Below are 23,293 nucleotides of genomic sequence, written 5' to 3'. Positions count from 1 at the left end.
GAACCTTTGTATTTACTTATTTCCCATAGAACTAGGGTCCGGCACTGATTACTCAAACTTCCCAGACATTTAGTAGGCGTCCAACCGCAAAACTAAGTCACTATAAAAAGAAACCCCTTAAAACAAGAAACGAATTAGAGATAAACTCCATGGCGAACCGAATCGCAGAGCCCACAGCCGGAAGTCGCTGAATATTTTCCCACACTCGGACTATCGTCTGGGGCTCTCTGGGTTGGCCTCATTATGCCCCGAGAATTCCGATTCCGAGGGTATGCGGGGCTTTCAAGGGGTATATATATGTACGGACATACGAGTATATCTGCGGGAACTTTTGCGCCGGCGCTGTCGCAATTAAATAATAAAATAAAGCAAAAAGTCAGTTCTAGGAAACGTCATTTATTATGAGGCCCGCCGAGTGTGAGAACCGCGGCTCCGCTGTCAATGGCTCAGCATTGTGGTCATTGTGTTTCGCTTATTTTTATTTCTTAGTTTAGTTTTTTTTCCAGGCTTTGACAGCTTTAACTGCGCTTGACCGCTTGGCACATGCGCGGACCGGCGGTCAGACATTGCAAATTAAGCCCGCGACCGCGACCGTCTCGGCACTTAAGACTTAAACCCTCCAACTCTGTATGGGTATGGGTTTCGAAGTGCGGTTCGATTACGGAACCTCGGATTCAGCGCCTTTGTCTGGTGGACAACTATGATGATGACTACTTACCAGGTCGTCTTGAGTCTGGGACCGTTCAAGTCTCCGCTGATTGCTGTTAATCTTCAGAAAATGTGATTAGTCACGTAACTTTGGCATGGAGACGGCCAAGTCTCGAGACTCGTTGAGCTTTTTTAGCGCTTCTCTGTTATTTATTTTACCTTTTTTTTTGGGGTACAAAACGGCTATTTATAGGGCTCAACGGTAGTCCGTTGAAATGGGTGATCTATTTTGCGATGGACCAGTTGAAAGGCGATCGGTTCACTTCGGGATTGACAAAGAGGGGCAGTCTAGGCCATAGCCAGGGGCCAATTGGATGGCTTCGTTTGTGAAACTGATCTAGAGGGGTTCCCATTAAACCTGTCGGCTTTGATTTTTATTTTTTGCCGAAACGTGCGTCATTTCCAAGAGCTTAATGAATTTGATTTTTGATGACTTCAGAGTATCCATAGCTGAATATACCTCATGCTTGATTATCTCTGAAAGAAATCCCAATGCTGACTCAAAACTATAACCATATATACTACAGAACTATTAGATGACTGCCTTACTGTTACTGTGCCTTTCCTTTTAATCACATCAATTTCTTTTACAAAAATTAAAGGAAAGAAAGTAAAGTAAAGAAAGTAAAATTTAATTTGAAAAACATATTTGAAAATTAAATAAAACAATTTTTTTTAGCTGTTAAATATTTAATAATCCTTTTCCGTTTTATGGACCTAACCCAACCCATTTGAAATCTTGTGACAGGAGGTACAGTAGAGCCCACACGTCATCCATCACGTGACCTCTGTGTGTCGGTGGGCCCCCATCGAATGCACCGCGGGTCCGGCCACCTACTTCAGTCATAATACTCCGCACGCCGCTAAGGTTTAATGCAGCCATATTAAAGTAAGCGCAAGACCACCACTTAATAAAGGAGAGGCGGCGGCAAACCGGCCTGGCAATGGGTTGTGTATGAGGATGGGATTGGGATGGAGTCGGCACTCGTGCCTCGATCTTCGGTCGCCGCCAGCAGCCGCCACCTCATCCATTCCGATTCCCATTCCCATGCCCATGCCCATACTACAATCCCCATACAAACACAACCTGTGGGCAGCTTGTCCAGTGGCAGCAAGAGCGTGTGCCAATGTAGTGTAACAACATCCCATATTAAAGATATTACAGAGTCAATAGCACACCATATAAGTGTGGTTGGGTGCCTCTCCACTGCTACAAACTCCCCAGCGACCAACGACCATCTCCCATCTCCCACTCCGATCACCATAACCGATCTCCTCCTCTTGCATCCCGCTTGCTCTCGCTTTTTGGTCATAAACCAACTAAATTGAGTTCGTTCAACAAAACAGCGACGCATGCGCCGATCCCGAGCTCATAGTCGGTATGGTTGCCCCTTACCTCATACCCCTTTCTCGACCAGATCACACGGCGCGCTCTTAACGATCGTGTGTCCACAGTCATTACAATGTTGGCCAATGCACAAAAGTTGAAGCTGAAGCTGAGCCTTCGACTGAGACACACTTACCGCACGCTGCTTTTCTCTTTCATGTCGATCTATAGCCATATAGCCGCAGCTCGAGTCGGTCGTGATCTTGTCCGTAAGTGGTCTTGTATCTTGAATTCGTAAAAGTACACACACACAGAGCTAGCCCAGCCAGACACACATACACACACACACATAAAAAGGGCAGGTGTGTCGATCGTGTGAGAACCACGTTCCAAACCATTTTCTCACGATCTTCGCTTCTGATATTTAGTTTTTTTTTCTGGCTACAATCCCCGGTCTTCTGTCTTCATGAGACCCTTCCCCTACCACCTCCAAGAGACCCTTTCTTTGGGCCTCGGTCTTCGAGTGATTCGTATGCAGTTTGTGTATTGTAGTTTTTAATGACTTGGGCTTGCGTTCGAGCTCGATCGCCGGATTGCCGGATTGCTGTATCGGGGGTTCGGTTACGTCGCCGCCATTCGTTCATCATTCATCGGGTTTACCTATAAGATTAAGTATCTTTTGTGCCTGCATTTCCTTTTTGGCATTTTGGGTGCGATTCCTCTGCATACCCCTGTGGTTCTGTGTTTTTCTTATTGCCCATTGTACGGGTATAGTACAGAAAACTGGGTCTGATCGGGTTGGTTGGTGTTGGTCCTCTTATTGTCAGCTCGACAGTTATGTCGCCTGATCGGATCATCTAAGGATGGACAAGGTTCGAACGTGAGTTAAGATTTTGCATGCCTCTTAAGGAGTGTCCTTAATTTCAAGGCTATAAAGTTATCTTGGGGTGGAAGGGATAGTAAACCATTTTGTGGGGTGACCTTGTTAATTATGTTTGGTTTGGAAGTGTTTGTAATGAGTCTATAATGGGAGGAATTAGTATTGATAGTATTGTATTAAAGTCTCTCAATTTTAATCAGGAACTGTACGAAGTAAAAGAGAGAAAAATGCTGGATCATACCAATAAAATGTTATAAATGTTTTATGATAGTTACTATATAAAACTCCTCAGTAGGATTTTTTATTTATAATACATTTAATTGGATTTATAAATTCTTAATCACCAATTCTTAAACATTTCCATAAATAATTGCTGGCACCAGAGAAAAGGACGGAAATGTAAAATTAAGTTTAAACACTTAAGAGAGCCTGTTGTGAAGGTGATCTTCAAAAGATAATCTACATTCGGTCTTAACAAGTTAACAGATTTTTAATCAGCTGAAAAATCTCTATAAATTTAGTTCCTTTGAATTTATTACACCCTAACAGACCAGGCCATCGCTAGTCCCAAGACAGTCCCGATACCAATCTCGTTGACTATTCCCTGGTTGTGCCCTGCCATCGATTTTAAAGACAGAGGCGTCTGGGGATCGGCTACTGGTCTTGGCCCAGAGATAACCAAATGATGCTGGGTCAGTCAAATCAAAAAAAAAAAAAAAAAACGAAACCAAAAAAAACCCAAAAGACCCGAAGCAGAGACCATAAAAAAGAACCAAATAAGAATAAAAAAAACGATATCCTGTCCCCGGCTGGGGCTCCTCCATCTTAAAGTTGCCCTAGGGCAAGGCACTCATTTACCTGATCCGAAGCAATTATGTGCCCATAGCTTACCTTGACCATTGTGCACACGATTTTCTAGCCGAGTGGCCAAAGAGAATCACGGGGGAAGAAAAACAGGAGGAGAACAAAGCGAAATCAGGATGGATGCGGGATGAATGATGACTCGATCCCTATTTCGGGTTCCTCCCTTAGGCTTTATGCCCGTTTTCTTATTTTCCTCTAAGTCTGAGCGACATTGTCGTAACTCGAATAGACACGCCGAGATAAGACTCTAATTTTCTGTGTTACCTTCGCTTATTGTCCGCACACGTGTTCGAAATTCAACAACCAAAAAAAGAGACCCATAGGCCATGGTCCAGCGGTAGCTTCTTTCTCCTACTTCTGCTTAATTCTTCTTGTTTCGGCCTTGGCATTGTTTTCGCTTTCTTTTGTCTATTCGATTGTGTGTGTGTGAGTGTGTAATTGTGTGCAATCGTGGGGCGATCGAATAGTTTTAGTGGACAAACAGAGGTGCTATTGCGTTTCCGTTCTAGACCGCAAAATTATTGAGAACTGTTTGGCTATGGGAGTGTCTCAGCAATTTGCATGATCACCTCAAAGTGATTCACTTAATAGTGGCAGAAAAAAGTCGTGATCTTTCAATTTTATCTATATAATTTATTATTTATTTAGTTATCACATGAACTGCGCGTCCTCATCTAAAGCTTTGTGTGTGTACGGTGTTAACTTAAAACTAGGTTGGGAGTCGGATGGGGAATTCCATTGACTCGGAAGACTTTTACTTTCTATGATCTCTCCTTCGTTCTTTTCATTGATGTGGGAAAAGTTATTCCCTTCTACCAGGGACGCCAGACGTTCTCCTCATCCTCGCTGTCGTCCTCCATCTTGGTAACATCGATGGTGGTCAAAAGCGAATGGCTGGCTGAACTGGCATTCGAGTTGGGGCTGCCGGCGTAGCTGGAGACTGGAGAAATGGGCACGGAGTAGGCATCCCGACTGGCAATCTGCACGGAGAGTGGAGCGGTCACTGGCAAAGGCTCCTTTTCGGCTGGCTGGATCTGGTTAAGACGTTGTCCCAAGTGGGTCATCAATTGAGTGCCCAGGCTGACATTCATGCCTGGCAGTTGGGACAGAGAACGGGAGACTTCATTCACGGCATGAATGTAACCGGAACGGAATCCCTCTGCCGGGGTCAAGCTCTCATCGCCGGAAGCGCGCTTGTGCTGACGCTGTTGCTTCATCTTTTGCAAATGTGTGACGGTCAGCTCCAGGATATCGGCTTTTTCCAATCGGGTGACATGCTCGCCCTCAGACTCCAAAGTGGCAACCATTAAATCCTTCAGCTCGTCCAGGCACTTGTTGATCCTGGCACGACGTTTCCTCTCCAGCATAGGCTTCATCACCTTGCGGTACTGATAGGTCTTGGACATCTCGGACATTTGTAGCGACGACATTTTGTGTGTATTTATTTTTCCTTTTCGAATTTCTTGGTGTAATGTGAGTTCTTTGAGCTGTGGTTGCTCTGACGGTCGAAGACGTTGTGTGTTGAGAGACCTTCGAAGCCTGGCCTTATATAGCCGGCCAGAAAACAACCCCCAAAATGGGCCAAAGGAATGAGATCGTCGTGTGTGCTGGCATTTGAGGAGCAAAAGGGACGGCGACACGCTTCGTGTGCTGGCATGAGGGTTGCTCCGGTATAGACCCTTCCGCTTCTTGAGACCGCTCCTTATTGTTCAGGCGATTTCTTATTGTTACCCCGGCACCCTTATCAACCGAGCCAGGGAGCAGGATCGCTGCCAGGATCGTGGGAAACACTTTCCTACTCAGTTTCTCACATCGACTCGCTCACCTGCCCGCAAAAAGCAGCCAAGCATGGCTATGGCTATGGACATGGGCATGGGAATTTGCAGAGCGAACAGCTGCCGTTTCTAGATTTGTGTGTTATGATTTGACTATGGTGAGGGGAATAAGGATAATGAACTGCCTGCTTTATGCCATCTCATCGGGGTCCTCTGGGTTTCCCACGATAGCTAGGACCTCCGCCGGGGGATGGGGGCAAGGATAAGGACAAGGCGTTGCGATTCCTCGACGACTTCCTGTTTACCGTTGGCATTCCAAATCGGATCGGGTTCGTATTTAGCGGCAGAGGAAGGGACAAGGACAGGGGCATCGTCAACGGCATCGGCATCCTGCACTTGTTGGTCGGCTGTTATGATCCTGTGGGAACATTGCTCGTGTGCGTCGAGTGTGCTTAATGTGTGTTCGACTTCCCCGATCCCCCTGACCCGGCAGGACCTCTCCGACTCCCTCCATTCAAGATGTAAAACGGGCAAGCGCTGTTGATCCTGGAGCGCTGCTCGCGTGTGTCTCGCGGTGGACACACTTTCGGCTGTAAGTTGCTCGCGTTCCAGGACCTTTGTAATCGATGGATGGGTGGGTCATGACATGGATTTGTGACAAGAGTGGGGTCTCAAACGGGGTGGCTTCATTTCGACCTTCTGAGGTGGGTCAGATTTAATCAGTATAAAACTATAATTAATATAGGTATTTAATAGGTATTTATTTAAATCAAATTCGAAATCGAGTTGACCATTTTTCGCAAAAAATTATGATACCCCTAGTATTATGTCCCTAACTAAGACAATAATGTTTCGAATATGATATGTAATACCCCGTTTAACTTGTTTTCTAATTCATGACATTTTCAAACCAAAATTTTTTCCATTTTTCGAAAATTTTGATGATTATGAATTTGAATTTGATGATGACCCGAAATTTAGTTTATACCGATTTTCCCCAAAAAGGCGTAGAATTGTTCCCATTACATAGCCAATAATGGTCCAAATATTGAGTGTCACACCTCCTTGAGCTTATTTTCAAATTCCTAGTCCAATCGCATTCACAGTTTAAAATGTCCAATTTTTGCCATTTTCCACAAATTTTGATGATGTTACCCCTTATGAAAAATGCGAAATTCGGGTTACCTTTGTTTCCCCAAAATTACAGTATTGTTCCCATATCTTAGCCAATAATGTTCCAAATATAGAATGTAATACCTCGTTGAGCTTGTTTTCTAATTACTAGTCGAACTGCATTCACAGTTTAAAATTTCCAATTGGTGCCATTTTTCACAAAAACATGTAACGCCTTATAAAAATGGTAATTTTGGATTTCCCCGATTTCCCCCTCAAATGACAGTATTTTTATTAGAACTAAGCCAATAATGGACAATATGTAATGTAATACCTTGTTGAGCTTGTTTTCTAATTCTTTACATTTCTGCAGTTAAGGTCGGAAAAGTAAAATTTTTGCTTTTTTTTAAATGAGGCTGATGAAAAGTGGGAAATTATGTTAACCAGAGTTTTGACTATAACTAAGCCAATAATGACCCGAATATATTATATATAACGCTCTTTATGTTTTGGTTTATTTTCTTTTTATTATTCCAGTGTTCATAGCTTACATTAAAAGTTGTAAAGCAAAAATGTAAATTTAAAGCATTCAAGAGTATATTTCCTTAATGAAACTAAGTGGAAGCTCGGTGGGGAAGCTCTTTGTTACGTTGATAAAATAAATTACAATCAATTAAATACATGAATCGTTAAGCCTATGGGAGATCAAATACAAAATACGAACTTAAGAACTATCACAGGAACATCACATCATATCAAATCAACTACCAACTAAATACGATTCTGAGGCAAATGTTTACACTAGACCTTGGAAAACTTGGATTGTTTCTTCATGAAACCGAGTAGTAAAGCTATCAATGTATAATTGGTTGCGTGTATTTGGGATGTTCTTCACCAGGGACGCCAGACATCTTCGCCATGGGGTATATCCTCTTCCTTGGACTTGGAGCGTTTTTGATCGGATAGATTTACTGGCTCTTCAGCCATTTCGGAGTAATCTTCTTCCTGTTTCATATCCTTCAACTGGTGTCCCAACTGCTTCATCAGATGAGTGCCGAACTTGAGATCCAAACCGGGAACGGTGGAGAATATGTGTGAGACCTCGTAGGCAGCCTGGGTGTATCCGGCACGGAATTTGTCCAAATTAACCTGTATGGCTGGTGGAGATTGCGGATTGGCCACTCGCTGCTGCTGCTGTGCCTTCAGATAGTTGACGGTAAGCTCCAGAATGTCCGCCTTTTCCAACTTGCTGACTTGTTCGCCCTGCGCATCCATTGTGTCCACTATAAGATCTTTGAGCTCATCCAGATACAAGTTCATCCGTGCGCGTCTTTTGCGCTCCAGCAGAGGTTTGGTTACCTTTCGGTAATGCTGAGTCTTGGTCATAAATCTCTGACCCTGCACGGCCATTGTGTATAATGTATGTTTGGCTTTGGTGTTGTGATTGTTTGTAAATAAAGTTGCGATGTTGCTGCTGCCGTTGTGCACTGCACGGTAGTCACTTGAGGAATGATCTTGCCGCAAGGTAAACTGATCCTTTTTGTAGCTGCCACACAGCGTCGTAGCTGCCGGTGCCGTACACTTGCGAAATCGAAATCCTCCCCTAACTGCCACTACGCACTGCGATCACAATGCTCCTCCACACCGACGATCACCACGAAGCATCAATCGGGTCACTCTCTGCTTGTGGCAAGATTCCCTCGGCGCTGCACGTGTGCAACATCAAAAAAAATTGGATCGGGCGGAAGCCGCTGTAGCTCTCTCTCTCTCTCTCTCTGTGTGCACTTATCTTAATCTATAGGTGATATACCTTGGATATGTTACTAAAATAAAAAAGTTAGTTTAATTAAAATTAGCCAAAAGTTTTCTTAGATTTTATTGCTTTTATTGCTTTCTCTTTACAAAATAGTAAATAATTTAGTCATTATTACTAAATATGTAATATAATTCTTAACTTATCAGAACAGTGCATGATCACACTATTAAGTATTTTTTTCTTAATTTTATGTCTTGAAGTAAAAGTTATTTCCAGTGCATTGACTAGGGCCCAGTAACACGTTCTTCATATCTTCGCCACGCCGAGTAGCTCACTCTCTTTGGGCGTCTCTCTTCCTCGTGCTGTTACCGTGCGCCGGCGCAACAGCCACAAAAAGGGTCTTAGGTGAGGGGCAAGTAGAAGAAGAGACAAGGAAAGACGAGAGCCAGAGCAATCAACCACCACCACCAGCAGCGCACCACACGCACACACGACATCGGCATCGGCATCGACATGACCTCGACCTGCCTGCCAGCCATCCGTGCCACTCTTCCCGCTCATTGCTCCCTTGTTCCCATTCCTCTCGAGAAAAGAGAGTCGTGCCCCATGCGTGCCGTCCTCACTTAAGCCAAAGAGCCAATCTCGTCGAGGCAATGCCATTGTTGCACATGGGTGAGGGCTGTTTTTAGTGTGCGTGTAGGGACACTGAGAGAAAATTGGTTTTGAGTTTACATTTTAATTTGAATACATATAAATTTCTGAGAAGTTTTAGGTATTATTAATATTATAAATCCGATCAGTATCTTCTTAACCATTATCTGTGGTTTGTTTAGATGAAGGCCTGATCATGACTGCTATTATTTTCGTATGTTCTTTATATCGCAAGTAACATAACTTTCTCTCACTGTTGATTCTTTCCTTTTGGCGCACAGTCACACAGACCTCATTTCCTCTTTGGCGCGACATTGCGTTACACTTACGGGCACGGAGCACCAGAAGCAGCAGCAACCACTGAAGCAACCACCACCAACGGAACGGCATAGCACCACCCAGGCAAGCAGACAAGCGGCAAACAGCCGGTGCTCGGATGGGTCGGTCGGTGTCGGTGCATGTGCATCGTGAGAAAGTTAACTGGAGACATTCCCACAAGTATTGGGATTGTGCCGCACTCCTGCTCCCGGTTTCTCAACCTCGGCCTCGGCTTCGGTCAGCTGTGACACTTGTTTGGCGCATTTTGCGAGATTGGGCATTTCGGATTGGGCCATTGACGAAATCCACCTGCCCGAGGGTGAGTTTCAGTTCAAATTCAAGACCAAGGGGTCGCTGCAATCGCGTTCATGAAATCGAGAAGTTAACAAACAGAAAACGGCACCAGTGACATCGCTGACATCTGATGGCACTGATTTCGTACATTTCCAGTATTCTTCGTGGGGGAGGTTTCTGAGATCATCAGAGTTGCAATGTTTTGATATGGGTTTTGGGATGACTGAAGGAAGACAGCCATATGCAAAAACAAAGAATTCAATTGCGGCAATTTGCATGGATGCGAGATTTAAGAAGAGGGATAAGCTTCTGACAATGATGAATCATTCTTCTTATGTGGGGTGGGTTTTTACATCTGAAGTTGGAAATCTGCTGGCAGGGAAGTGATCAAGGATTTTAAGTAAAATATTGTAAAGTAATTCCGTAAAATATTGGTCTAAGGGTTTAAAAATTCCCAATAAAACAAACATTCTTATAATCATTAAACATTTTAATTGAAAGTATTTAAATTTGTTCGATATTCTTGTACAGTGATAGTTTTGGGGACATTAACATTTCATAAATATCTTCAAGTGGCTTTAATATACAAAGATACATATTCGTTTAATACACATATAGCAACACACACATATACATTTAGATTAATAATATTGTATAGAATCCTGTTCCATAATTCGCTCATTTAGTTAAAAAATTGTTCATGTTTAATATGCGGGTAACGCCAAATACAGTTTAAAATCCATGTGCTAGAAATTTAGTATAACCGACTAATTTGTTTCGTTTATTGTTTAATAAGAGGTACAAATGTGTAACGTTCGTAAGGTTTTATTTTGGTTCGATTCTTTTCGCTTATTAAATCTATTTCGATTAAAATCTTGGTTTGTGCTTAAAAACTAAATTATATTTAAAGCGGACTGGGTCGTTTCTTTTAAGCTTATTCTCGTTTAGTTTTTGGTGTTTTCGAATTTTCTTGGAAAATATGCTGATGAAATAAATTAGTAAAGACTAATGTAGGATAAACTTGGTTTCACACAAAAAAAAAAAATTAGAAATAATTAGATTACAAAAAAATAAATGCCATCTGATACATTTGCTGCGGGGAGATTCTTTTTATAATACAAAACAATGCAAACGACATGTGGGGGGACATGTCGTTTTCTTAAAGCTTTAAGTTATTCTTTTGTTTGTTTCGTTTGATTTTGCCTTTAATCGCTTTCTTGGTTAACTCCGTTTCGCCTGGTCGTGGTCATCTTCTCAGGAACTGGTGGACTTCGTGTGCCTAGTTGCTGTTGCGGATTGCAAACTTGTAAATGTACAATCGGTAAATGTTTAAAAATATTTCCGTTCGATATCTTGTTCTATATGGGGCTTACAATATCCTCGATCCACTATTCTCTCTTTTCTACACATACACTTTTATATACATTCATTTTTACACATATCAAGTAACGTGTTCATTTCCTCCTTTCGCATTTAGTGGCCATCGGTTCTGGACATTCTATACATACGTATACCAATATATATAAATATTCTATCTTTTTGTACGACATTCTGTGGGGGTTTTCACGTTCTCTAAAAGCACTTTTTAAACAGATTTAGGAAACGCATTACTTTTGCGATTAGTGTGGTACGTCTAGTGCGCGGGTTTGTAGTTGTTATTCATGCAGCTGAAAGTAAGATAAAAGTTGCATAAACATATCGAGGAAGGGAATAGTTGGGTGGTGAAATGAAAATCTGGGCAAAAAAGCGGTGAAGATTATTAAAAATACTTATAATTTACTTTAATTATCTATTCGCTCGTAAAAAATATAATTTCCAATGAAAATATATATAAAAATCTTGATCTTGATGTATTTTCTGTGTTTAGTTATTATTAGCTACTGGAAACTGAATCTCTTACAGGCTCTTGGCATGCAAATATCAGAAATATATTTTCGGTCTCTGTTACAATTTAGCTATCGTGAATTACATTTTTTTACTTTTTTAGATTTTTTGGAACAACAAATATTTATGACAACACTACACTACTGAGCTACATAAGGTGCATTTAAATCACCCAAATGATTTCGAAAATATTTTGTAAATGCTTCAAGGTACCAGATTTATCATCAATATATATTCTCAAATCTTCAACATCAATTTGCTAATGCGTGTACGATTAAGTGCATTATCTTTGTGAGATTCCCTTTTGGGGTTTTTGTTGGTTTTGTGTTTAACAATTTGCATATTAAATATGGTGTCCATAAAATTACAAAAATGAATAGTTTCGAGTGTTGGGACTATAATTCCATTTGGCAAAGCTTATATAACTACGAAATACATATTTGTTACCAATCGTGGTGTTATTTTGTGGCATAGTTTTCAGCTATTCTTAGTTTGTCTTTAGTTGCAGTTTTTATATTTTAATTTATTTTTTGTATTTTACTTGTTGAACGTTTAATGTGATGGGCTGTCGTTAATTCGATGTTTGGCGCGTGATTTGCTGTGTGAGGCGCGGCGCAGGCTGCTGACGCTGCCTGGGCAATTGTCATAAAAATCTAATGATTCCGATGAGAATGCTATATATCGCAATTGGTGTGATATAAAGAAAAGGTTAAGTTTGAGTAAATACTGTTTGTAAAATTCTGTGTTCATTCAATGGAGCTTGCTATTGAAAAGTAAACGCTCTATAGGTTAAAGCAATGCATTACGGTATAGCTGGGCAAAAGCTAAAGGGAAATCTCTAACGGATACTAACCTTTGTCCGTGGGGGAACCCAGGGTTAGGCTACTTAGACTGGAGCTAAGGTTATAGGGACGCGGGGATGGTGGCACCGGGGCGGATTCATCACCTGGCAAACAGGTCTCAACCATGGCCTCCAAACAGTTGACAAACAGCTCAGAAGATTCTCCCATCATATTGTACTAAAAATATATTTCGGTTTGTATATTATGTCTTCTTATGTAGATTTATTATCTTACCTTGGTGAAAGGTCCCGCAAACCTCCAGAGTCCTCCAAATCCACAGCTTTGTAGGAAGTGAAGCTGCTGCTGTGAGGGATCTTCGCTGGCCAACATATTTTGTATGATGTTCTGTACAGAGTTTAGCACTACTTGATCGTGTGACACTGACAAAATATTGTTAATCTTTTGATCCAGCAGTGAATGACTAGAAAATTAAAGACCATATTAATATTTTTCAAAAAGAATATAAATGCATTTACTCACATAACTGGGAACACCTTTGGAAAGACCACCGATCCTTCGGCCAAATACTGATATAAAACACGCGTTTCGCCCTCATCCGAAGAATACTTGACCAAAGTGGCCAAGACAGTCAACACCAGGGCTTGTATGGACAAATCAGGCAAGACTTCGGGATCGAGCAGGACATTCGACTCATTAGATACCGAAGAACGCGAGCCGCGTTCCTGTTTAATAATATAATGAAAGTTATTAACAATGTTGTCTATAGAAGAGCAATCCAATTACACACAGATATGAATTGAAAGAAAATAGTGAAGATGAAAAATCTACGATTAATTCGAGATGTGCAGTTGGCCATGGAGTGAAGTTGGTGGCATTTTTCTGCCTTCATTCAGTGCCATGCAAGGATAACAAAACTAAATGACATTACAGCGAAACATCAATGTAAATTTTAGAGTGGGGATTAGTAGCGAGCTTATAAATATAGGATTTAGTGGGGTAGTAAGTTAGTTTAGCTAAGAGATAAGTTTTGTTGAGCAATACCTGACGTTCTTCGATGCCGGTTGCATTATTTGGATCTTTGGTTGTCGGCACCGAGAATGAGCGTTGAGTTTTGAACAAAACCCGCGCGTTCTACGGATGTTTATTTTAATGTTGTTGTTTTTTGGCACAGTGTTGATGTTGGAGTTGTAGTTTTAGCGGGTTTCGGTAACCAAATCAAACGTAAATCAAATGACAATGTTCATGCGTAGTAGTAGTAGTAGTAGTAGAAGTGGCAGGTGGCAGTTTATAGTTTATATTTTATATAAGACATATAGTAATATCGAAATTGATGAGTTACAAGCACCAATTAGATGTAAGATTCGGCAGGCAGATTATGGCATAAATACGGTATTAACGAGTATACATTGTGATTTATATGTAACGTTTTTTTTATATTCAAATCAAACATAAAAAGAGAAAAGAAAAAATCATTGAACGATTATTAGTTATGCAACGGCTGATCTCGATAGATAGTTGATAATACATAGTAGGTGGGATATATATATATATATAGAATATTTAGGATTGAATATATAAACTCAAGTAGATAGCCAAAAGTTACTATAGCAGATGGTTATAACAACTTTTGTACAGCAAATTTCGAACAAGTGGGGAATACAGCTCGACTATATCAATCTTATGAGCTTACCTGAAGAGTGGGAACCTTGTGTTGGCGGGCAAACTGCAAGGCGGACTGATCTAAAATGTCCCAACTTTTTTGTCGACGAGACAGGGGCAGGCCAATCTAAGGTGGATTGCAAAATATAAGCATAACCTGCACGGATCAATCACTTCTAATCTTACGGCTTGTACTCCTCCTGATGCTTCGCCATTTTCCACACTGCTACTCAGATCGGCGGGCCAGCGGGGCAAGGCGTGCTTCACATGACACCTTGAACGGACTTCCTCCGAGACAGCCACCAGAGCAGTCAAATAGGCCACACTATCAGGCGTCACCTCGAACTTGTCCCGATGCAGCGGCTTGGCTATGATACCCAGCAGCATGGTTAACACTCGAGAAGTGCGAGAAACTGTAGTGGGTGTAGGATGACGGAAGCCCTGATAAAGATGATAAAGGTATATAATAAATTCGGAATATATAAGATATAAAACTAAAACTTACCTTTATCAAATGCCCCACCAGGGCGAAGTGGAAATTACTGCGGAATGAAAGACCCACGGCATGATCCAGTTGCTTAAAGTGCCACTCCAGTTTTTCCCTTGTCTTCATCATTACCTCGGCTATGGTCTCCTTCTTGTCAAAGCAGCCTTGTGACTTGAGCGTGTGCAAATTCTGCTCAAGCAGGGCAAGACCAGCTCCATAGAGGGTAATCTCGTCCAGCTGCAGTACCGAAATGGCAACCCAAAAGAGGGCTCGATGAATAGGCGACTCTGGTCGCAGTAACGGTTGAATGCGAGTCAAACACATCACTAGCGCTTCGATCAGGATGAGATCATTGAATGATTCCAAGGCTTTGACCAGGATGCGGAGCAACTGCTTCACTTCGTGGTCGGTTACACTTTTGCTAATGCATCCGTAAACTATTAGCGCTCTTGGCTGGAGAGCTGGATTATAGCAGAAGGCAAAACTGCGGGCTAAGGAGGTCCAGGTGTTAAGCCATTCGCAGTCCGGAACATCTCGCATGCAAGCTTCCATAATTTCAAGTAAGGCATCCGTAATGACCTCTAGGGATGGAAGGGATAAACGCTCCCGATCTGCAGGCAGAGGTTGCGTAACTCTCTCATTTCCAAGCCACTTATCCGTGGGATGACGACAGCTGGAACGGAATGCAGTCACTGCTGCTGACTTGACCTTGCTGATGCCGAAGAGCAGATAGAACTTGGGGAGTGAGAACTCATCCAGGGATAGTCGAAGGACACGCTGAGCCTCCTCCGAAAAGGAAGGATTCGTGCAGGTACACAGCGAGTGGATGATGTTAATTACCAGGCCATGGGTTGAGGCTCGCATCGACAGTGATCCCGAACAGACCAAAAACGTGATGGTGTGGAATAGATACGGCACCGAAGTGGCCACATCCAAACAGTTGTTGAAGGACAACATGAGCAGGTACCGACCGAGTATTGCAATATCGTCCCACATCATGTGCTGCTCCAGATACTGCGTGGGATTCGTGCAAGATTTATCCATGACCCGGCAAATACGGGTTATGACCTTTTTGGACACCAATTGGACGTTCGCTGAAGCGAGAGCCACCGCCGTGTCCGCCATAATCTCCACCTGCGGAGATCCCAGGCCATATGTGATCGATTTGTGCAGGAAGTTATCTAAAACCATGTCGATGAGCTCGGGTATCTGTCCAATCGAACCCCATATTTTTGCCTGGACTGAGGGATACATTTCTTTCTGGTCAATGGTTAAATTGATGAGCTTGTCTAAAATTTGAGAGACCTTTAGTTTCTTGGAATCATCATTGGACTTGCAGAACTTGACAAGATTTTTTAACCATGGCGTCATGTACTCCAAGCACAAATGCTTTAGCTCAATAGTGCTGCGTTGGAAGCCCTGTATGGACTCTTCCAGGAATTCCAGGGTTAGGTGCGGTTCATTGGTTGCCAATTTCTCGCTCACGGACTTGATAAATATGGTATTATTGGAGGGTATACAAAGACCTTGAGTTTCGAGGAGCTGTCCCTCAATCTTCAGGTCAAATGTGGCGGTCAGAGCACAAAGCAAATTGTAAGCAGCAGTCCTTAGATTGGGGTCACATGATCCCAGATTGAGTAGCGCCATGTTCAGCAATGTTCCAGGCACATCCTTTGGTCGGATCTTTTGGTGAACTGTCACCGAATCCGGCTGGCTAAGCTCCCAGCGATTCCGAATGTGTATAATGGCCTGGACAATGTTATCGCAATCGTTGTGAATAAAGCTAAGCTGGCCACTTTCGTTGGTTATCGACAAGGTAAACTGGTTGTCGTCCACCAAACATACTTCCTCAATTTCGGAGGCGTAGTATACATCATTTAGGAGCACCGAGTGAGCCAGTACCTTTGTCTTTTCTGCAGAAGTAATTTGTAGTGCAGTAGGTCCTACTTTGATGGCTACTTTTGTATCTTTATGGCTAAGTTTCAGGGCGTTGCTAAACACCTTTAGATCTTCGTCCAACGAAAGAGTCGCACCCGGCAATTTTTGCTGTTCCGCGTCGATGAAATCAGAAAGTTTGTTTGGCGATTCCAGGAAGAGAAGCTTGCGATTTCCCTTCAACGGTGCCAGGATGCGATCGTGGAATTTTGTATACTCACGCACCCACGAGTTGCAGTTATATATGTAAACTGCGTGAACATTTTCATAGGCTACTGTGGGCAGGACATAGAACCACTTTTGTAGGAACTCGGTGCGGAATCGATTGTCGGAGCAAGTATGCGTAAAATCGATGACCACCTCGAATGGTGAATGGCAGAAGGGTTTCAGCGTGAGTATGACGTGGTAGATCAGCAGATCCCCGTTGGTTTCTCCAATCCTAAAAGACAAATATAGTTAAAGAAATCCTTTTAAATTAACTGATCCACTTACTTATATCTTCTCGCTATGTAGTAAAAGACAGGATACCCAGATTTGCTTGTCCCTGCCTGATAAAATATGTTCATCGACTTTAGGGTCTTGAACTCCTCCTTCTCATGCATCTGGTGCTTGACCATAATCTCCTCGAAGTTGGTCGACGACATGTCAATGGAGCTCCAGCGTGCATACGAACTGAACATCATGTGCGAGTCCACAGGCTTATGTTCCGGTGGACCCAAATAGGCTAGCAAAGTGGCCATCTTGTCGAACGGCCGCCTTCCAACCGCCTTGTGATCTCGACTGCTGGATAGGTAGTCCCCGATCTTCTCCTGGTGTGTCCACAGTAAGCGATGCAGGGCTAGTACGTTCGCATCCGAAATAAAACTCATACTGTGCGAAGTCTGATCCACCGTCTCGCAGTCGGATGCAATCTGTATAAAGAACCGTCGACCGGCTTCGAAGTGATCACGCAGGAAATCGTTGAAGCACAACATGTGCTGTTCCTTAGAGAACTCCACGTGGTTAGCAATATTCTGAAGGATCTTTGACATAAGCATCAGTCCTCGTTTCGCCGAGCTGTGCACCTGCTTGTCCACAATTCCGAGTTCCTGAGGCGACACTGAAAGCGAAAGACATGTTAAAAAGAAGTAAGCTTGTAAAAAAAAATGGTTGAATATCTCACCTATGGCTGGATTGATGAAGCGCAGGAAAATTACCGTGCCTACTGCACCGATGTTGTTCTGGAGAAGGTTTGGAAAGCGTTTGCTTAGCACTTGGTAGAGGCAATGGCACATTGAGCGTAGTTGCGGTGGAAACCGATCCGACGAATTGATGATGGCGTCAAAGACCTTCTGGGTCAACGCAATCAGGTTGTTCCTATGATGCTCAATATCCTCCGTCGGATCTAAGCGAGCTGGATCTACTTCAAAGCAGGTTTCCTCCTCCTCATCCAGCAACGGTCGAATCAACGGCTCTAGCAGCATTTGTAGATAGCTCGCACCGTAGATTTTAAAACAGAAGGCCATGATTTTACTGCCCAGCGAATTTCCACGGAAGAGCGTCTGCATGCAGTCAGAGACCTCCACTTCCCGGTAAAACATGTTCCACAAAAGAGGAGAAAGCAGGTGTTTGGCATCGAACAAGGTGACTAGGACTCTGGCCAGCTCGTCCATTTGGGAAGTGGTCACCACATTGGCCAATGCCATGGCTATGGGGAGCTCACCCTTGTCACTTATCATTGTTACCAGTTGAACAAGTTGCTCAAAGCGATCTGCTAGGACCGTTTCAGCCAGGGTATCGAATTCAGTGCCTTGTTGAAGGATTTGTGTTAGAACTTCCATAAAAGCGGCACGGGTTTGCAAATCCGGATTATAACCCAGATCGATGGAGTGCATTAAGCCCGAGTCGATGTTGGCACCTAGTAAATTGGACATGGCCAGGATGGTGGCATTACGCAGTGCAGTAAGCTTTCCAGCTGCCATTCGAGGACGTGGAGGCAGTAGTGGAGTATTGTTCATCTCCTTTTCCGCTTCCGAGCTGTCGATACAATCATTCAACAGGTTCATAAACAGAGTAAAATACTTCAAAAAGAGGGCACTCTTCGCATCCATTAAATCGCCTCTATCCGATTCTTCCGGCTGAAGGGGTAGGCCACGTAACAGAGCTGCAACTGCCTCCATGCAGGCTTGGTCCAGGTCACGAAAGATAAGTGATGTATTGGTGAGAATAGCTGCATCCGCTGAGCTGGGCGGCGCAATTTGATGAGAGGTGCCCATTACCCAGTCGGTTAAGTATTCTACCAGCTTGTTCCGAAACTTCATCTCCTGGCGAAAGGCGAGATCGTCACGTCGCTTCATCATTACCTCCACTAGCTGGCACAGTTTGGTCTTGATTCGAATGGCATACACAGTCATATCCAAGTGGCGAACATAGCGCACAATTCCAAGCATCATGCCCTCGATGCTTGTAACTCCTAAATGTTCTGATGGCGAGGGTTGATCATTGTTGGGATCTTTGCTGGCTTTGGGATCCAGGATGGATTTCATAATATAAATGGTGTGTTCGATGAACTGCGTATTGATGTCGGTTACATTAACGTTCACTTGTCCCTGCTGATCGAAGAATTTCTCAACGATGGCTCTAACTTGGTCGAACAGTATGGGGTACAGCTGGGTGGACATTTCCTCGCCCACAAGTTCCTTCACGTTCTTCTGGATATTAAGGCCAATTTTTTCGTTGCTGCAAACCAATAGACGCAGTAGTTGGCCGACGAATCTAGCATACAAAATTACAGATTAAAAGTGTTAAATACAAAGTATGAATATTGATCTTACTGTGTTACAGGGCAATAGCTGACATCTTGTGGTGGTGCTGGTGGGAGTGTGGATAGTGAAACCGTACTAGGATGCAGAGAACCATGTCCGGAACTTGTTGAGCTTGAGTAAAGAGAATTTTGAGCCAGAGATCCTAAGGAGGCATTGTTCTGCGATTGCTGTAGCAACATTTGCCGGCTACTGCTGCGTTTATGAAGACAGACTCCACCCAGGGCCAATAGGAACCATGTCATGTTGGCCCACTCGTTGATCTGCTCCTCCAGATCGTGCTCTGAGCTCTGGTGACTCGCTCTCCTCTTGCCCATGCCACGATGAAACACCTCCGCTTGGCCATCTTCGCCTTTACATTTGGGATAAGTTTGCAAGACCTTGCTGGACACTTCCCAGTTACGAAAGGTTTCCTCCCAGGCTGGCTGCACACCATGCACACAGTGCTCGATCTTGCGTAACAGGGTCATGATACGCTTTTGGAGTGTAAGGCGGCTAAGCACATTTCCATGAGTGTTGTCGAAGAAACAAATCCGAGAGTCAGTTGCAGCTAAAATGTAGATATAACAAATAATTATAGAATAAATAGGATTATTTTATATAACTCACATGTGGACAACTGAGCCAACTCTTGGTATATGTGATAATTCGGCATAATGAAGCCCACTGTCAACTCATCGGAACTACAGCATATCTCGGCCTCCTCGCACAACAATCCAAAACAAGACAACGATGTCAACACCGCATCTAAATCAACACTCCACAGGTACATAAAGAAAACCACTTCCATCTTGATGTGAGCTTGTTTGCATATGGCAATCTGACTCCCCACATGTGCATAATCCTTGTGTCGCTGAAGGAAAGTATTTCGGCAGATAAGGATCTCGCGCAGCCACTTTAAGACATCCGTGTAGTTGGCAATTTGGTGCTGGATGAGCTTTTGAGAAATAGAGAACAAGACCTGAGAGCTGACGTCCCAGAACGTGTTGATGGGAGCCTCTGGATTCCAAACTTCTATTTTTTCTGGGGCGTGCAGAGCGAGTAGCGCCTCCATAGCCTCCTGTGCCACGTCGGGCATGGTGGTTTGATGCACTAAGCTAACTAAGCCATTAATAAGCTCTAAGGTGGAGCTCTGTACTTCATGCGCAACCTTTCCTTGTGTCTGAAATATAACATATACAGTTAGAAGATAAATACTAATATCTATTTGATTACTCAAGCACTTACATTCAACAAAAGTGTGGGATCTGCATGAATAAGTCGCACGAGTAGCAACAATAACATTTTGTGCGCGGGACCCTCTTCAGCACGGGTCAAACCCTTCTGGGTATCTTTCGATTTGAGCGTCAAAGAGGTAATGTATCGCAGTGGTGTATGGGCTATATAACCCTGGGTGGCCTTATTAAGAGTATCCGTGAAGAGAGCCCTCAACTCAGCGGAGCGATAATGAACCACATCAGTTTGTGGCCACCAAGACAATCTGGGTTGGTTGACAATCCTAAAGGGATTCTTGTTCTGCAAGCGAAAGTCCACGTATATGTGTGCCAACCTTAAAGCATACAAATGTAAGTAAAAAAGATGTAGTAAATAAGTAATCAAAATAATTACCTTAGCAGGGAACAAACAATGACAAAATGATAGGCCTGCGGCGAGGACAAATTTAGGCAAACTTTAAGCGCTTCGATATTGTGGGGATTTATCCGGAAACACGAAACCCAGCAGTCAATCATTAGCTCGATGTCCGCAAAGTTATAACCCTGGCCGCGGGAAAAGGGCTTGGCCGGATTGAAGAGCAGAGCCTTGAGATCGTTAATGAAAAACTGCACCAGCTTAAAGACCACATTGTTGGAGTCGGTATTGTTGATGTAAGTTGACGCCTTGCACAGCTTTACACAGGCAATGGCCGCGGATTCGGTGACTTGCTTCGATGGCGAGTGCTGACCTAGTCCCCGCTTGATGCTCTCAATGAACTGTTTAGCAGAAAAATCTTTGTCCCTGGAAGTGGATTGGCCCGATTTTGAGGCCACCTTTTCCTTCTCCTTTTCTTTCTCCTTCTCTGACTGTTGCAGTTCGTTGACGACGGCTTCTAGACAGGAGGGATTCAGTATCAGCAAAAGCATTTGGAGTGGCCACACAAGTGTTTTGCTCTTTTTATTTTCAGTTTTAAAATACTCCACAAAGTCCATGAGGGGTTCCCAGCAGCTAAGATATGTTAATTAATATTATTCGATCTTTAAGAATTTATATTAAAGTCATACGTGGATATATCTCGATTGGTTCCTCGTTGCAAGTCTTGAAACTCCTGTGGATGGTACTCAATCCAGTTCCAAATAGCCTTCTCCAGTGAGTAAAGTAAAATCAAGGGAGGAGCACGTTTCGATCGAAACTTTGTGATGGTTTCTGCAAATTGCAGTATTTAAAGATTATTTTGTTTTAAATTGATTTAAAACATCTACCTTGCAGCAACTTGGTAAGCTTTATCATGTCCATGTCGATGTGTTGAATCAATTCGATGTCATTATAGTCTGGATTCTCCTCAGAGCAGGATGTCAGCTCCTGAATCCTCGCCGAGATGCGATTAAACACCGCCGAGAAGTGATTCTGCGACAGGGCAAAGAGCACTTTGGATGCCAGAGCCTTGAGCTGGGCAGCATTCGGATTGTTGTCGCTCTGAACGTCGACAAACTGGGAAATTTCGCGCAGCAGGAGCTTCACATTCATTGCCTCCTCGAAGCGTGCTGTGTCCTTGGTCTGGTTGGTCAGACACCGTTCCAGGGTGGTCAGTATGATAACCAGCGATTCGAAGTAGCAGCGCTCCGGCTCATGGCGGTTTTGAAGGGCCTACAATGGGAAAGATTTTTATTAGTACGAATTAAAAAAGCTCTTATCCTTATCCCCTAGCGCCTTAAGATAGGCAATATATTTTTAATAAGTTGTTCGGAAGTGTTTTGGAGTACTCACCGCCTCATTAACCCTTTGCAGCATCTTAGTCAACCCAGAAATTACCAGGGAGAAACGGTAGCGGGATATGTGGATCAGACAGGCTACGAGTTGGTCCTGGCTCATCCTGGCTTGCGTGCCATAGGCCCCAATTCTGTTCGGCAGCTACAAATACCAACGATTGATTGATTAAATTCCATTTCATTCATGCGGACCGTCTATGTTATTGTTATTGTCTCTGTCTCGCTCACCCACGCATTTGATTGAGAGCTAACACACATAGAACGGGTGAGATACACACACAAGCAGTCAGACGGATGGTGTGAGCATGTGTGGGGGAGCAAGAGGCAGAGCAGCAGGTACATTTTTTCCCTTAGGAAACGCAGCTACCGAAAAGTCGTTGAAAAACACTTGCCTGATCCTCGAAACGAGCCAAAAGGGCACTAGCCCACTCGCCTGGCTTTTGGGTCATCTTGTTGTCGTCTTTTAACTATTGTTTATCCGCTTTTTACTGCATTTTTGTGCTTAAAAGGTTCAGCATTAGTTCGTGGGGCAAGGGTGAGATTTCCATCTTTGCTTCTTATCCTAGGTGTTTTTTGTGTTCCTGAGGTGTTCACTTTCTTCTTTTCACGTTAGTTAGCAACCTTCGAGCTCTATATTTTTTAAAGGATTTACAGGCTGGTCTTTAAATGTTTATTCTAACAAGTATAAGTATATAAGAGCCTTCCTTCCCGCCCATAATACCGAAACGCCTTTAAGAAGTAGCTAAAAAGCACCGACATTTTTCACGCTCAGTTAGCTGGTCACACCAATTATCCGCGAACCGCGTCTTTCGTTTCGACTCGCGAACTTCACAAATAAAAATGTTTTTAAAGGGTGAACGATAAAAAATTCATGTAAAATGGGTAAACGAGTTAAATTGTTTTCTGTTTGCTCTGAGATAAACATTAACCAAAGTTGTATCACTACAATAATAAGTTGCCGGCTAGAGATGGCAATTCGTCAATTACTCGCGATACTATCGCTTAGGGTGACCATCAAAGAAAAGAGGTTGGCGGAATTTTATAAAACTGTTGAAAATTCAAATTTATGATATTG

General features: G+C 43.1%; 4 protein-coding genes across 7 annotated transcripts; 1 reads left to right on the top strand and 3 right to left on the bottom strand.

Annotated features, from left to right (window-relative positions):
* Positions 1-4,391: 4,391 nt before the first annotated feature.
* On the bottom strand, positions 4,392-5,310 carry LOC108113537 (enhancer of split mgamma protein). Its single transcript, XM_017224132.2, has one exon. It carries the CDS (start codon positions 5,207-5,209, stop codon positions 4,592-4,594), a length of 618 nt encoding a protein of 205 aa, XP_017079621.1. The 5' UTR covers positions 5,210-5,310; the 3' UTR covers positions 4,392-4,591.
* A 1,864-nt stretch (positions 5,311-7,174) lies between these two features.
* On the bottom strand, positions 7,175-8,169 carry LOC108113551 (enhancer of split mdelta protein). Its single transcript, XM_017224145.2, has one exon. It carries the CDS (start codon positions 8,075-8,077, stop codon positions 7,559-7,561), a length of 519 nt encoding a protein of 172 aa, XP_017079634.1. The 5' UTR covers positions 8,078-8,169; the 3' UTR covers positions 7,175-7,558.
* A 767-nt stretch (positions 8,170-8,936) lies between these two features.
* Positions 8,937-9,945, top strand: LOC108113568. Its single transcript, XM_017224160.2, is given in 5 exon segments — positions 8,937-8,984; positions 8,986-9,095; positions 9,329-9,485; positions 9,488-9,610; positions 9,612-9,945. Coding segments are annotated over 5 exon segments (591 nt in total). The 3' UTR covers positions 9,765-9,945.
* A 213-nt stretch (positions 9,946-10,158) lies between these two features.
* LOC108113600 (neurofibromin) lies at positions 10,159-22,922 on the bottom strand. Of its 4 annotated transcripts, XR_005993847.1 has the most exons (19): positions 22,611-22,922; positions 22,217-22,360; positions 21,712-22,096; positions 21,514-21,655; positions 20,864-21,457; positions 20,483-20,804; positions 19,865-20,417; positions 19,268-19,805; positions 17,617-19,208; positions 16,947-17,553; positions 14,538-16,893; positions 14,219-14,473; positions 14,064-14,159; positions 13,415-13,504; positions 12,893-13,095; positions 12,647-12,833; positions 12,424-12,589; positions 12,018-12,244; positions 10,159-11,353 (listed from the first exon to the last, which is right to left on the bottom strand). XR_005993847.1 is itself a non-coding variant. In XM_041818673.1 (18 exons), exons 1-18 carry the CDS (start codon positions 22,665-22,667, stop codon positions 12,123-12,125), a joined length of 8,409 nt encoding a protein of 2,802 aa, XP_041674607.1. In that variant the 5' UTR covers positions 22,668-22,922; the 3' UTR covers positions 10,159-12,122. The 4 variants fall into 4 exon arrangements, 3 of the variants coding, with proteins under 3 accessions (XP_041674607.1, XP_017079742.2, XP_041674608.1); XM_041818673.1 differs by having other exon boundaries at positions 10,159-12,244; XM_017224253.2 differs by lacking the exon at positions 12,018-12,244.
* Between the last annotated feature and the right edge of the window lie 371 nt (positions 22,923-23,293).

This window comes from Drosophila eugracilis, unplaced genomic scaffold (genome assembly GCF_018153835.1).
Source record: "Drosophila eugracilis isolate 14026-0451.02 unplaced genomic scaffold, ASM1815383v1 contig_367, whole genome shotgun sequence".
Lineage (NCBI taxonomy): Eukaryota > Metazoa > Arthropoda > Insecta > Diptera > Drosophilidae > Drosophila > Drosophila eugracilis.
Note: the sequence above shows the minus strand (reverse complement) of the source record. Positions and strands in the feature narration are given on the sequence as shown.

Coding starts and splice junctions, on each gene's coding strand:
- LOC108113551 (XM_017224145.2), bottom strand. CDS start 8,077: ATGGCCGTGCAGGGTCAGAGATTTATGACCAAGACTCAGCATTACCGA.
- LOC108113537 (XM_017224132.2), bottom strand. CDS start 5,209: ATGTCGTCGCTACAAATGTCCGAGATGTCCAAGACCTATCAGTACCGC.
- LOC108113600 (XM_041818673.1), bottom strand. CDS start 22,667: ATGACCCAAAAGCCAGGCGAGTGGGCTAGTGCCCTTTTGGCTCGTTTC. Junction 20,805..20,863: donor ATTGTTTGTTCCCTGCTAAG/GTAATTATTTTG, acceptor GTATGCTTTAAG/GTTGGCACACATATACGTGG. Junction 12,834..12,892: donor CCAAAGGTGTTCCCAGTTAT/GTGAGTAAATGC, acceptor TTAATTTTCTAG/TCATTCACTGCTGGATCAAA.